Here is a 12373-nt window from a genome sequence, read left to right on the forward strand (position 1 = left end):
TATCCAATAGCAGAGGTTGGTAGAGCTTAGGTTGTGCATATTTGCTGACTGTAGTTTTTTTTTTTTTTTTTCTGGCTTTATTTATTTTTTAACCCGGCCAGCAAGCAGCTAACTGGACAGAAAATCTGATGTGGACCTAATCTGATACATTTGGATGCATTGACAACTTGTAAAAAAAGAGTTTTATTCCTATAGATTTCATTTGCAACAGGTTTGATGACACTTTTTAATGATATGTATCTATGTCAAAATCAAGAGTTTCAATCTTCTTTTTTTAAGGCTTTGTTGGCTCTAGTGACCTTTATTTGAAGGTATTTCAACCAGAAGGAGGGTAATGAGAGAGGGGGAAGACATGCGGCAAATGTCGCCAGGCCGGGAATCGAACCTACGACCACCGCCACGAGGACTAAGGCCTCAATACATGGGTCGTGCTTTGCCCTTGTGCCACCACAGCACCCCCGAGTTTTAATCTTCTAATGTCATGGTCAGTAAATTTCTGAAGAGACTCCAAAAGTTTGTCCTCATGTATCAAATGTGATGATTTTTGTTAGACACATTAAAAACAAAAACCAGCAAATAATTGTGTGACTTTCTTTTATAAATGAAGCGGTTTTTGTGTAGGACCTGCATTTTATTCTTGACGAAAAGTCTGGACTGAACATTTTTGATCAAATGCTTTGCTAGCATGTGCTTAAAAGTAGCCATGGTCCAAAGAAAAGCGCTTAAAAGTATGAGAGGCTATTAGAAAATCCTTTAAAAAAAAAAGGCTTTCCCTTTGCAATGACTGTGTATAGGAGAAGGCATGAAACTCTTCCGGGGGTGATGTATTGTCGGTCATAAAGATCCTGTATGCTATGGGGGTCTATTCCATCTTGAAATCCTCCACGGTGAGAAAACAAGTCAGTCATTCAGCGTCTCTGATCCACACACACAGTGAAGTAAAGCTCATTAGTTTCCATCCATGGCGGCACACGAGGCGGCGCGAGCTGGATCCTCAGCTGCCTGTCAGAAAGTTGTGGGGTTCATTTGAAGTTTGCTTTTGTTTCTTCACGTTTCCGCTGCAGCTCCAACGTTCCGGTGGCAGGTTGATGGGTTTATCTGTAGGAATCGAGGCCGGTGGTTCTCACTTCGCTGTGTTTGGACTTTCCTAATCAGTCCACACAAAACACGAAAAATGTGGCATGTGGTGAGGGTGTTTCTCGCTCTAACGGAAAATACAGCCTTCTCAGATTGAACAAATGTCACTCTGACAGAGCCTGGATCTCCGTAGTTCTGACTTTTTATGAAAAGTTTGTTTTTAATATTACACCTGACAAAAGGCAATCTGGGATGGAGAGGGTCGGATTCACAGAGGAAGATGTTAAACATACAGTGCAGTTTCTTTCTCCCAATGAATCCTAAAGGGATGGAAAACAACAAACACTTAAACCAGTCATTTTTTCCATCACTTTCTTTAGGCGTACACTGATTGATCAGAAGATTTCTTCAATTTTGAGTGATTGGAAGATTTGAAACTTATCTTATCCACCGATCTTATCTACCTCCGCAAGGGTCTGAGATCACTGTCCCTTTGGTTCTGCCATGAGAGAGGGGGTGACTGACACCAGATCACATCTGCACGGTGCGTGGTTAAAAATAATCACCCCACTGTTGCCATGTTAGCAACCTTTTTGCAATATTTAGCACAGCAAAAATATGCCTAATTGGAATCAGCCGATCAAGCACTTTATAGATCGGTGATCGGCCGGAAAACTGCAGTCGGTGCATCCCTACTTTCTTTTGACAACAGCAGTCTTGCTGTAGAACCATTGATTGCTGTAATCAATTAATTTTTATACAAACTGACTATTAAGACAAAGAAAATACATTTATTAGTTTTTGAAGAAGAATGTGAACATGTCTTTAATGAGTCTATATATTTAACAAAATATTCCCAAGGAAAAAGAAACATGAAGATGTGCTCTACCTTTCTCGTAAACAACTTTATACATCTCTCTTCATTTCTATATCTACCTTTCTTTATCTAACTATCATCACTATGCATTTTCTTACCCTGCTCAGTCTTACACAGCAAGGGGGTACGGGGTATTTCCCCAGGTCAAGACATTTTATCCGATAACTGAATTTTTTGCTGCATGTCAGCTAACTTGGTCACTGGCCTCCCACTCAATTATTCTGCTGGATTCTCATCTTCCTACAATGCTTCATCTGGAATTTTTCCCACTGAGCTCGATTTCTCAGGATGCATTTCGTCCAGGCCAATCAGCGAACAAAAGGATCGTAGTCAGGCAGACTACGATTCTTTTATAGAATCGTAGTCTGCCTGTGGGTTTAGCGAAAGAAGTGGACAAAGCCGTTCAGTCGGTGGTGGCTACGCTCCAAAACATTGAGTGATTAAAGTTGGACCAAGAGGAATGCTTAAGATGTTTTATTCCTTGCAAAGACGACATTCATCCCAGCAACAACCATCCCCCCAACCAATGGGGGGATGGTTGTTTACAGCAGATGCAATTTCTGGTAAGCTTCATAGCGTAGCCTCCTTTATTTCAGGTCCCTCTTGAAAATGAGATCTAGATCTCAACGGGGTTTACCTGATTAAATACAGGAATATTTATAATCAGGCTGATATAAAGGTGAGCAAGCTTGAATTTGTTCACATTTGCAATCCGATGCACTGTTGGGAAAAGACACATAATAAATTGGTTTAACTGCCCAGATGCAGCAGTTGGACGGTGGAAAAAGTCCCACCTTTTTTGCAAAGAGTATCTTTGCTGCAAATTACAACCAGATGGATGAATTCAAGACTTCTACTAAACACCTGAGTCCCTGCTTTTTAGAGCAGCAGTCAACTAAATGACATGATCAGCCACTCCACCTCATTCATGGGGACATGATGATTTACTCGAAAATTATATCACAACCATAAACGGCAGTTTTTATAGAGCTTAATGAGTTGATGTGCAGATAATTACAGCGGAGGACTTTTAAGGCCCAGCATCTTTCTTTTTTTTTTTTTTATTTGTGTGCCGTTGCGTTAGTTGCTTTGAGCTTCCACGCTCTCTTCTTCTCTATCTATGTAGGGCAGCCCGTGGATCAGCTGACATCCCCATCTTCCCACATGCCCACACAATCTTGTTAAAGCATGCAGTTAATCTGAAGAGGAAAAGGACTCTCTTCACAAGCAAGCCGTGCTTTCATCAACCCATTGTATTGCCTACATGGTTATGTCACATGAACGTCGGATTCTCCCAAAACTCTTGTGCCTATATGGGAAAAGTTGTGGCCCCAAAATGGCCCCATGTGATGCAACGCGCCTGTGAGTGACTTTGTGAACTGATCCGAGCTCTACGAGGATTATTTGAATGCAAGAACTGCCAGCTAAGAGGGAACGTTCTGTGATTCTTTTTTTTTTTTCTTTTATTGCTCTTAAAAGATGACTCTCCCATTAATTATTCAGGCGACTGTAGAAACACAGTAGTGCTCTCAAAAGAAGCCCTTTAGAGGTAGCCTAGAGTCATTGTCTTAGAAAATTTTGCCTATAATACGAGCCGTTTTATACTTGGACAGGGCAGGAAAAATACACACGGAGGGTTTGTATATTTAAGAGTTCATGTTCCTTTGTGTTCATTGTAAAATCTTAAAAAGGCTGAAATTAGCTTAGAATTTATGGCAGGTATTTCTGCCCGTGGAAATGCCTGCCATGAATGTGGCCTTAAATGTGCAGCCATAAACAGGAGAAGGGACACAAGAAAATGAAAGATTTGGAAGGAGAAACGGAAAAGAAAAGGAAGGGCACTTGAAAGGGTGTCTTTACTCTCTTGGTTGTAAACAACAGGAAACAAAGAATGAAGTATACACAAGGAAAGAAAGAGAATATGGATCCTTGAGAGAGAGAGAAAGCAAGCAAGTGAAAGACACAAGGAATGTAGGAGGAAGGTCGGGTACAAAAAAGACGAGAGGAATGAAATTAAGGGATGACTGACAAGAAGGCAAGGTAGGAAAGAAAAAATTAATGAAGGAAGAAGACAAAATAGGAAGGACACAAGCAAAGATAGATGAAAACAAAGGAAGGATTGAAGGATAAAACAAATGAATGACACAAGGAGCAAGGAAGGACATAACTTTTAGGCAATATAGGAAGAAAGTCTGGAAACACAGATATTTGACACTGTGTCTTAAGTCCTGTAATTCAGACCACTACAGGAGATTGTTCCTGCCAACAGTCATAACTTATTAATGAAATAATTTAAACATAATTTAATTTCTCTTTTGGATCAATGAGGTATTTTCTTATTTGAATTAATATATTTGTTCCATACAGCTGCTTTCTCTGGTCCTGGAAAGTACTGAAAATCCCAAATTCCACGCGATTCCCACACATTTCTAGACCGCGCGGGAACCTTGCACACATCCTTCTTCTCTTTCCTCTCTTTGTTTTCAACGAGAGGGAATAGAGTCCAGCCTTCTTCAGCAACCACAGCTCCTGTCATTACAGTGAAGGCCAGGTGAAGTGCAGCAATTTGATGGACACAGATACAGGGCAGTCTTAGAAAGACCCCTAATTGAATTGAAACTCGCTGCCTTTGGCGCTCTTCAGCCGCCGCCTGCCTCGACACTGAAGCGGGAGACGCACAGCAAAGAGGGTCATCCATAAATGCAGGAGGGCTGTATCCAAGCCTCCATCTGACAGGAGAGTTATTGTGCGGATTGAGGGGCTGAGAGGAGGAGCTGTGCCACGGCTGTTTGTCCCAACCTTGAAGTAGCTTGAAACCTTAAGACTCTGGGCTTCAGATCAAACGTTTCTCCCACCCCCAGTCCTCATAGGCTGTTTTAAGAGTCTCTTGCTTTTGTGGCCATGTGGAGGAATCTCTCAAAAGCACCTTTCCCGACTTTCAAAAGAGAGCAAATCCCTCATAATCACAAGTGTGCTTTTTCAGCCATTATGAAAATGCAGCGAGTTCTGAAGCGGGCTGTGGTGAGCTGATTGTGCTCAGGAGGGAAATAACCTGAGAAGGGAGAGGCAGAACTCTTCACTCGCCTCCCGTTTATCATGAGGTGTCTTTAGGCTGATTACATTTGATCATTAATTGCAAAACAAATGCATGGAGGTGAGTAAAAAGGTTCTAATTCAATTCTAATTTAGAGTTGCACACACTCTGTGGTTATCGCCTTGAGAACAAGACGGATAGAGGAGATTTTTCATTCCAGAAGAAAACACATGCTGGAGTTCAAACTCATCCAATGCTTCCCTTTCGACTATCATGTATGTTTCATTCCAGAGAAGTGTTTGTGTTTCGGTTGACTTGGCAACACTGCCATCTCATGGCAAGCAAAGTAAAATAAACATCCACGTGTTATTTTAATTACGTTTTTTAAAATGCCTTTATTAGAAAATGTTTATTAACAATTAAAAACACAATTGAAAATGTTTCATCTCTCATACTGATTTTTTTGTTATGATAGTGAAGGCCATCATGAATGCTCACACAGACCTTAATCAAATCTTTCTGTTTCCAATGCAGCTAAAACAAGTTGAATGCAAAACAGAGGACTGCTGTGTTGTTGTCCGTCGTCATTACTAACTGCTTTATGTGAATGAGAAACTAACATCTCTTGGGTCAGAGTGTTGACATGATCTTTTTTTTTGTATGAGAGTTTTCTTTGGTTTTATCAAAGAGAGCAGCAAGAAATCCTGTCTGATCTGCCTTTGTGGGGACAGACTCTTCTTTTGTGTTCTATATCTTGTTCCCGAACCTCCTGAGAGCTGAGACTGTCTTCGAATGAGGCTGAGATGCAAGGGATGGTTGACACATTCAGCTTTCATCTTGAAAAGTGAAAGCAGCCCCATTCCTGTCTCCCAAGGGGTCAAAGTAATGTCTCGCGACACTTGCTGCTTTTTCTTTACGTAGACACGCTATGATCTTCCTCTCTTTCGATTTCCATGTCCATGTCCATACAATGGCTCTGCTCTTCACTACACCCCATTTTACGCCTTCCTTCTTCACCCAACTCTACTTCACTGCCTCCAAGGGTTTGACAATAGGTTGTCAGGGCCTCACATCTTTCCAGCACTGACTCCTGTACCTGCTGTTCAAACTGCACCACGAAGATTCTGTAAAGCTCCAAAAGGACAATAAGTAAGTTCTTGCAGGTGAAGAAAATCATCAGCTGGTTCTGGACTTGCTCTTCTATTATGAGGTATAGACGATAAACCAGGAACGGTGCATCTTGGAGCCCCACAGTAAGCAACAAACTCCATATTTCGTTGAAGCAGCAAGAAGGTAATGATGATGAGGGTTGATGACAGCAAGGGAGGCTATTCCAGCTCCTAGGAACGTCACCCTGAGAGGCTCGCGTCTGGGTGAGAACCAGTGGAAACTGCATGAGCGCCCAAGAGAAGAGAGCAAGGCCTACGATGATGACCACCCGGTTGCCTTTGACTTCAGGTTCCTTGAAAGTATCAAAGATGTCTAGGATGTCAGCACCCAGTCCAACATATACCATGAGGAGCTGAGAGAGCTGGTCCCGTGACATGTCCCCTTTGGGCATCAGCCAGCGGCCCAGAACCAGCACAATAAGCATAGTCTGCTCCAGTCCTGCCACCCAGTTCTCTGGTCCAAGTTCTTCAATGTCCTGTGGGAAAGAAATACCACAGTCTAATCCAGGGGTCCTCAAGTCCAGGCCTTGAGGACAAGGTGTCCTGCAACTTTGTATGTGTCCCTGTTCCAACACACCTGAATCTAATTGCCAAATTACCTCCTCAGTCAGCGATGGACTGGCGACCTGTCCAGGTTGACCCCGCCTCTCGCCCGAAACGTTTGCTGGAGATGGGCACTAGCACCCCTCACGACCCCACTAGGGACAAGGGTGTTAGAAAATGGGTGGATGCATGTATACCTCCTCAGTATGCAGTCCTCATTATTTGACTAAGGTGTGTTGAAGCAGAGATAGATTTAAAAGTTGCAGGAGACTGGCCCACTAGGTCTGGATTTGAGAACAAATGGTCTAACCTCTTCTTGATCATCATTTGCACAGTAACAAATACATGATCATCTCAGAACGACCATGTCTTAATGTCTAGAAGGATGTTGATAATGTTTGTTTTTATTATTTTATATGATTTCTTTTACTTTATTTATATTTTTTATGTGGATTTTATTTTTGTATGCCTGCTATGTTGAACATAATTTTAAAGATGCAGCTTGAGCAAAAATTTCTCATAATTTCAAACTGTAAATGTCCACATTGTCCACAAGTACACCTTGAATTTATTGCAGAAAAAAAACTACAAACTGTAGTGATAGACTGACACAGAGCAGTTTGTACTTCTAAATGACAGCAAAATTGTAAACTACCCTTTTCTTATAAATATAAAACTCTAAGATATCTGGAAAACCTTTTTTATTTCAGTCAGCTTTGTAGGAACATACTTTGCTGCAGTTACCACTGCAAGTCTTTTCAGAACATCTCTAACATCTTTGCAGATCTATAGAATGACATTTATGCCCATTCTCCATGCAAAATAGGTCAAACTCAGTCTGGATAGCTTAAATGTGTCCATGAACAATTATTTTCAAGCCTTGCCAACATTTGTAAGTCGGATTTAGGTCTGGACTTTGACTGGGCCATTCTAACACATTGATGTTAGAATTCACAGAAAAACTGGTTTTATGTAGAGAATAAATCAGAGTGGTATTTACTAATTACGATTTTATTTAGGAATATCAGAGGCCATTCCACACTATACCGATTTTCATTACTAAAACCATCTGTGTCCCAGATGGTTTTAAAATGTTATAAAATAAAATGTTATTTTCTACCCTTACCCTAACCCTACCCCAACCCCCAGATTCCCCTGGTCTTTTCATTTCACTTTACAGTTTTTTGTGTTGGTCCATCATATTAGATTCCAATAAATAAATAAAAAACATTTGCTTAAACCCTTAAATCAAAATCTATCCTTTCTATTTTTAATAGGGAAGAATAAAGTGTAGATCAGCTTCTTATGCTGTTGATCTTTCAAATTATATTGTCACAGTAACTTTTAAGCTTCCTCAGTTTGAAAACAATATGGCTTAAGTTTTCATGTCCTTCTGCGCAGAAAAAAAAATCCCACATGAAAGAAACCAAACTAAAACCATCCCACGAGGGAGATCTGAGCCTTCAAGCAGCACACTATCCATGCGTTATTTCACTGTGCCTACTACCCTTTTCCTGTTATTAATAGTTTATCTGTCTTTTTTCTAGATTTAAATCTTATCTGCTATCAGGTGTTGCTTTAATGTGGCCACACGGGGCGCGAGGCGGGCAGGGCAGTTTAGCGATGGGATGCTTACCACTGTGATGGGGATGTGGGCCAGCAAATGAAGCTCATGGCTGGAGGAATCGTTGACGGGCAACTTGGACTGTAATAGGCTCAGCTCCAGAAACCAAATGGATGGGATGACAGTACTGAGGTAGAGGAAAACCATAGGGGAGAACCTAAAAAAAAGGGGACACCGAAGGAGAGGATCGTTGGGTTAAGAAGGTGATAGTACGATATTTTTAGCAACGCTCTTTTTTTTTTTTTTGGTCTTTTCTTTTTACCACCCACTAAAGAAGAAAGGGTGCCTATTTCCCCCAAAAGAAGCATCAAATTTCAGACAGGCAATTATTCTCATCGTATATGCAAATCCCACTTGACAGAGCAAAGCCTTCATGAGGAGAGAACTTCAAAGTAGGAATCAGCGAGAAAGGCAGAGGCCTGAAGAAAGCTGGTGTCTGGGGATGTTCAGTCTGGATGTGCCTAAAAGCTACAGCTTTTGAATGAAATATAACCTGCCGTTGAATGAGGTGTGACACTAAATGCTCGTATCCATTTGAGGCTCATGTTAAAAGGGTTTAGTCAGTTTATGTTGACTCAAGCCTCTTATATATGCATATATTTATAAATGTATTTGAAAGCTAGTGGATCAGAAATGACTCAGGCTGGCTGGAGAGGCTTGCCCCGTGACTACACATGCAGACTCTGACAGGGATGTGGTAGCGTGTCCTGCAACATTAGCAACAGTGTAAAACGGAGCAACGGCACAACAAATGACAAGGTTTGCTTTTGCTAGACAGCAAAGACGGGCAACGAGCTTCTGAGAACAGGTTGACAATTTCAGCAATTTTTCATGGCTCTGAGTAGATGGATTACAAGTTGCTCAAAGGCAAGTCCCAAGTTTTAATTTAATACCGCCCCATACAAAACACATTGTAAATTGTGCCTAAAACCTCCCATCAAGCCTTTAAAAAATGACAAGACATTGTGGAATCCCCTTTGTTTTATTTTCTCTTGCCAATTTATCCCACGGCTACCGAGAAGAGGGGAGTTCTTTCTAAAAAAAAAAACCTTTTGTGTCTGATAATATTCCAAAATGTCTGCTTTCAGTTTGGGAAGTCCTTCAAGTCTGGTTTAATCTTGGAATCAACAATGGCAATTAGGGTCAGGTTGGTTAAAGGGAGATAACCTTCTTATTCTCAAGGTTGTGGCTGGGTGCAAAACCACAGCTGCAAACGAAGGTCTTTCATTCCTGTAATACCTTTGTCCTTTGTCCTTCCAACACAAGACAAGTGGTGCCTGTGTGTCTACTTTTTTATTCACTTCTAAGCATAGCAATTCTACTTTGACTTTCATGTCACTATTTTGTAATAACTACAATTTTATTTGTATGTCTTACAACAGTTAGTTATCTAAACACCAAACGTTGCTTTACATTTTTCTCTGTGTATGAATAATATGCACCAAAACGCATAAAAAAAGTTGATTCTTATTTATGACTCAATTGCTCGTGAGTGTTTAAAGTGCTGCTTTTGTAATTAGCAATGCTAACGCTGGCTTGTAAATAACCAGTAAGCAGTGATTTAGTTTCAGCTCTTGTCATTTATGTCTTTGCTTAGAATCAGCTGTATATTTGGCCGTAGTTGATGTAAATAAGTCATTTACAGCTCACTTCTGAGTCAGAACGGCTCCAAACAAATATTTACCTTTCAGCCTCTCATGAACCTGCTCTTACTACCAAAGCTGATATTGATCTACTTTGTTTACCGCTGCTTTCTTCAGCGTTACCAGACTATTAAAGTGAATGACTCTATAAACACTATTATGTGAGGTCTTGTTTACTAAAGCTTCACACCTTCTGATTCTGACACCAACACTGTTCCTTGATGTAATTGTGACGTTGTATTTTATTGAAACATTACCATTTCCACTCTGCATTGCGGGTGCATTTGAGGGTGAGGGCCATTTCCACGCTCAGCAGGGCAACACCTGAAAGCAGCAGCCAGTAGAGGGGCTCCCCTTTAACGGTCACCACTTGCCACACCGTAACAACTCCATGGGCAGCGAACAGGAAACGACTCAGCAGAGCCAGGAAGATGTTCAAGAGGCGACACATGACGCAGCAAGGAATCCCTGCACAAACATCAGCTGTAAAATCTGTTTATTTTCAATAATAATTTGTTTACAAGCCATAAAAATCACAATACACACTTAAAGTGTTGTACGTGTTTAGCTGCCATTGCATGTAATTAGTTTACTCAAACTTCTTTTCACCATGGGATAATGTATAGCATAGCTTAAAAACATAGTTTTCAAAGCTAATGAATGTTGAAGTATCTTTGACATCTTGGTAAAAATAAATAAATAAATACATACATTATATGAAACGAAATTTTAAAAAAAAACTTTACTTAATCATCCTTTTTCATGAATAAACATCAGACTCTAACAAAAATATGCTTGTCAACAGCACATTGTCAACATAACAATGTGTTTTGTGGGGTTAAGAATGGTGTGAATACATTTCCCATAAATTCAAGCAATACTGTAACACCCACACTGCATGTTGAAAATGTGACGGCATCAAATAAACACAAGCACTCAAGAGCATTTCAGTCCAAAACCCAGTTCAGCTTTCATTATTTGTAACTTTTGGAAGTTGCATCAGTGTACAAACAGATGGGATGAGAGCCCTAGATCATTGGGGTTGACTCTGAGTGAGCTGTGATTAGTGATCAGGAGTTAAACAAACTGATTTGCAGTCAATATTAAATGACTCGGGAGGCTTTCCCCGGGTCTTATGATTTATTGACTTGGAAACTGTGCCAAAAAGGCGACATTCTTGATGTCCTCTTCTCACCATGTTTACATAGCCTGGTTTTGTCTACAGTTTGGCTGATAACTGACTGACTGTACATTATCATCAATGAAGGGAAAAATCTTGTAAGAAAATCAAAAGAGTGCAAAGTGATTCTTGTTGGCAATTTATTTAATGTATTTTCTTAAACTAAACCATTTTTATAGCTTGTTCTTTAATGCTTCTCCCGTTTTTGAGCTCAAATAAAGAGACGCAGTCCATCATTTGAAAGTTTGGCATTTTGCTGTTGGCATTAAGTTGCCCTTGTCCCTTATATTGCCCCCACTTTACTGATTGTTGTGTTTGAGAATATGGTGTACACTCTTAAGAGTGCTTTTAAAAGCCAACAGCACTATAAAGGCACCTTATAAAAGAAAAATCCCCTTGCACCTCACCTCACCCTTAAGATGTCCCATTTGTTTCTGGGAAACAAGGAAACAGGGAAAGAAAATAGACTTGTAGACTTAAATAGACTTAAAAGTAGATACTGGGACACTTCCAATGAAGTGGGAGTGCTCTAAAATAAAAATAAAAAACTGAACGTATTCTTTGTTATGCTACCTCATTACTTTTTTGTGAAAAATGCAGATAACATGTAATATATTAACATATTCATACTTGCAATGTAGTTAAAACAATTTTTGAAGATCATACTTATTCAGGGTTACTATATTATTAATTGTACAATATACACTTTATTTCATTGCTAGTGTCTGTTTAATTCCAAAACCTTTGCAAAAATTTAACTACATCTAAAATATACTGAACTAAATGTATTTTTAATTAGATGCAATTGGTATATTTTTTGCCCTTTCTTAGCAGTCATAGAATAGTAAGTCGCATAATTACATTCAAAAAATCTGTGACAATACTTCTAGTAGTCACAAGAAGTAAGGATAACCACGGAATATAGATAAACTATAGTCCAAGTAGATTGTTTCTAACACAACTATGTACCAAACGGAGTTTCCACAAACTATGTAACTCCCAAACATTGCTACATAGGAACATATTAGAAAAATATTTTTCTTGAAATGCACCAGAGAAAAGTAAAAAAGGAAAACAATAAGCTAAAGCTTTTTTTTTTTACTACTGAATGGAACATGAGTTTGAAGTTAACATAACGTTTTTTTTATGCTAGCTAAAAGTTATTTCTGCTAAACTGATTAAACAAGTGAGACTCTGGATTTGCATGCAGCACAAACCTGAAGTCA

The 12373-nt window shown here is 39.8% G+C and overlaps 1 protein-coding gene across 1 annotated transcript; it reads right to left on the minus strand.

The window, feature by feature from the left end:
* Positions 1-4558: 4558 nt before the first annotated feature.
* Positions 4559-10418, minus strand: LOC114145528 (transmembrane protein 26). Its single transcript, XM_028019157.1, has 5 exons — positions 10225-10418; positions 8337-8481; positions 6342-6633; positions 6085-6188; positions 4559-4615 (listed from the first exon to the last, which is right to left on the minus strand). The coding sequence occupies exons 1-5, from the start codon at positions 10416-10418 to the stop codon at positions 4559-4561; spliced, it is 792 nt and encodes a 263-aa protein (XP_027874958.1).
* Positions 10419-12373: the final 1955 nt, after the last annotated feature.

Source organism: Xiphophorus couchianus, chromosome 1 (genome assembly GCF_001444195.1).
Source record: "Xiphophorus couchianus chromosome 1, X_couchianus-1.0, whole genome shotgun sequence".
Taxonomy (NCBI): Eukaryota; Metazoa; Chordata; class Actinopteri; order Cyprinodontiformes; family Poeciliidae; genus Xiphophorus; species Xiphophorus couchianus.

Bases quoted from the DNA above. Each gene is read 5' to 3' on its own strand.
- LOC114145528 (XM_028019157.1), bottom strand. From the start codon at position 10,418: ATGTGTCGCCTCTTGAACATCTTCCTGGCTCTGCTGAGTCGTTTCCTG. The intron at 8,482-10,224 runs GTAATGTTTCAA...CCTTTTTTTTAG, and splicing joins CGCAATGCAGAGTGGAAATG to GTTCTCCCCTATGGTTTTCC. The intron at 6,634-8,336 runs GTAAGCATCCCA...TCTTTCCCACAG, and splicing joins CCCACATCCCCATCACAGTG to GACATTGAAGAACTTGGACC.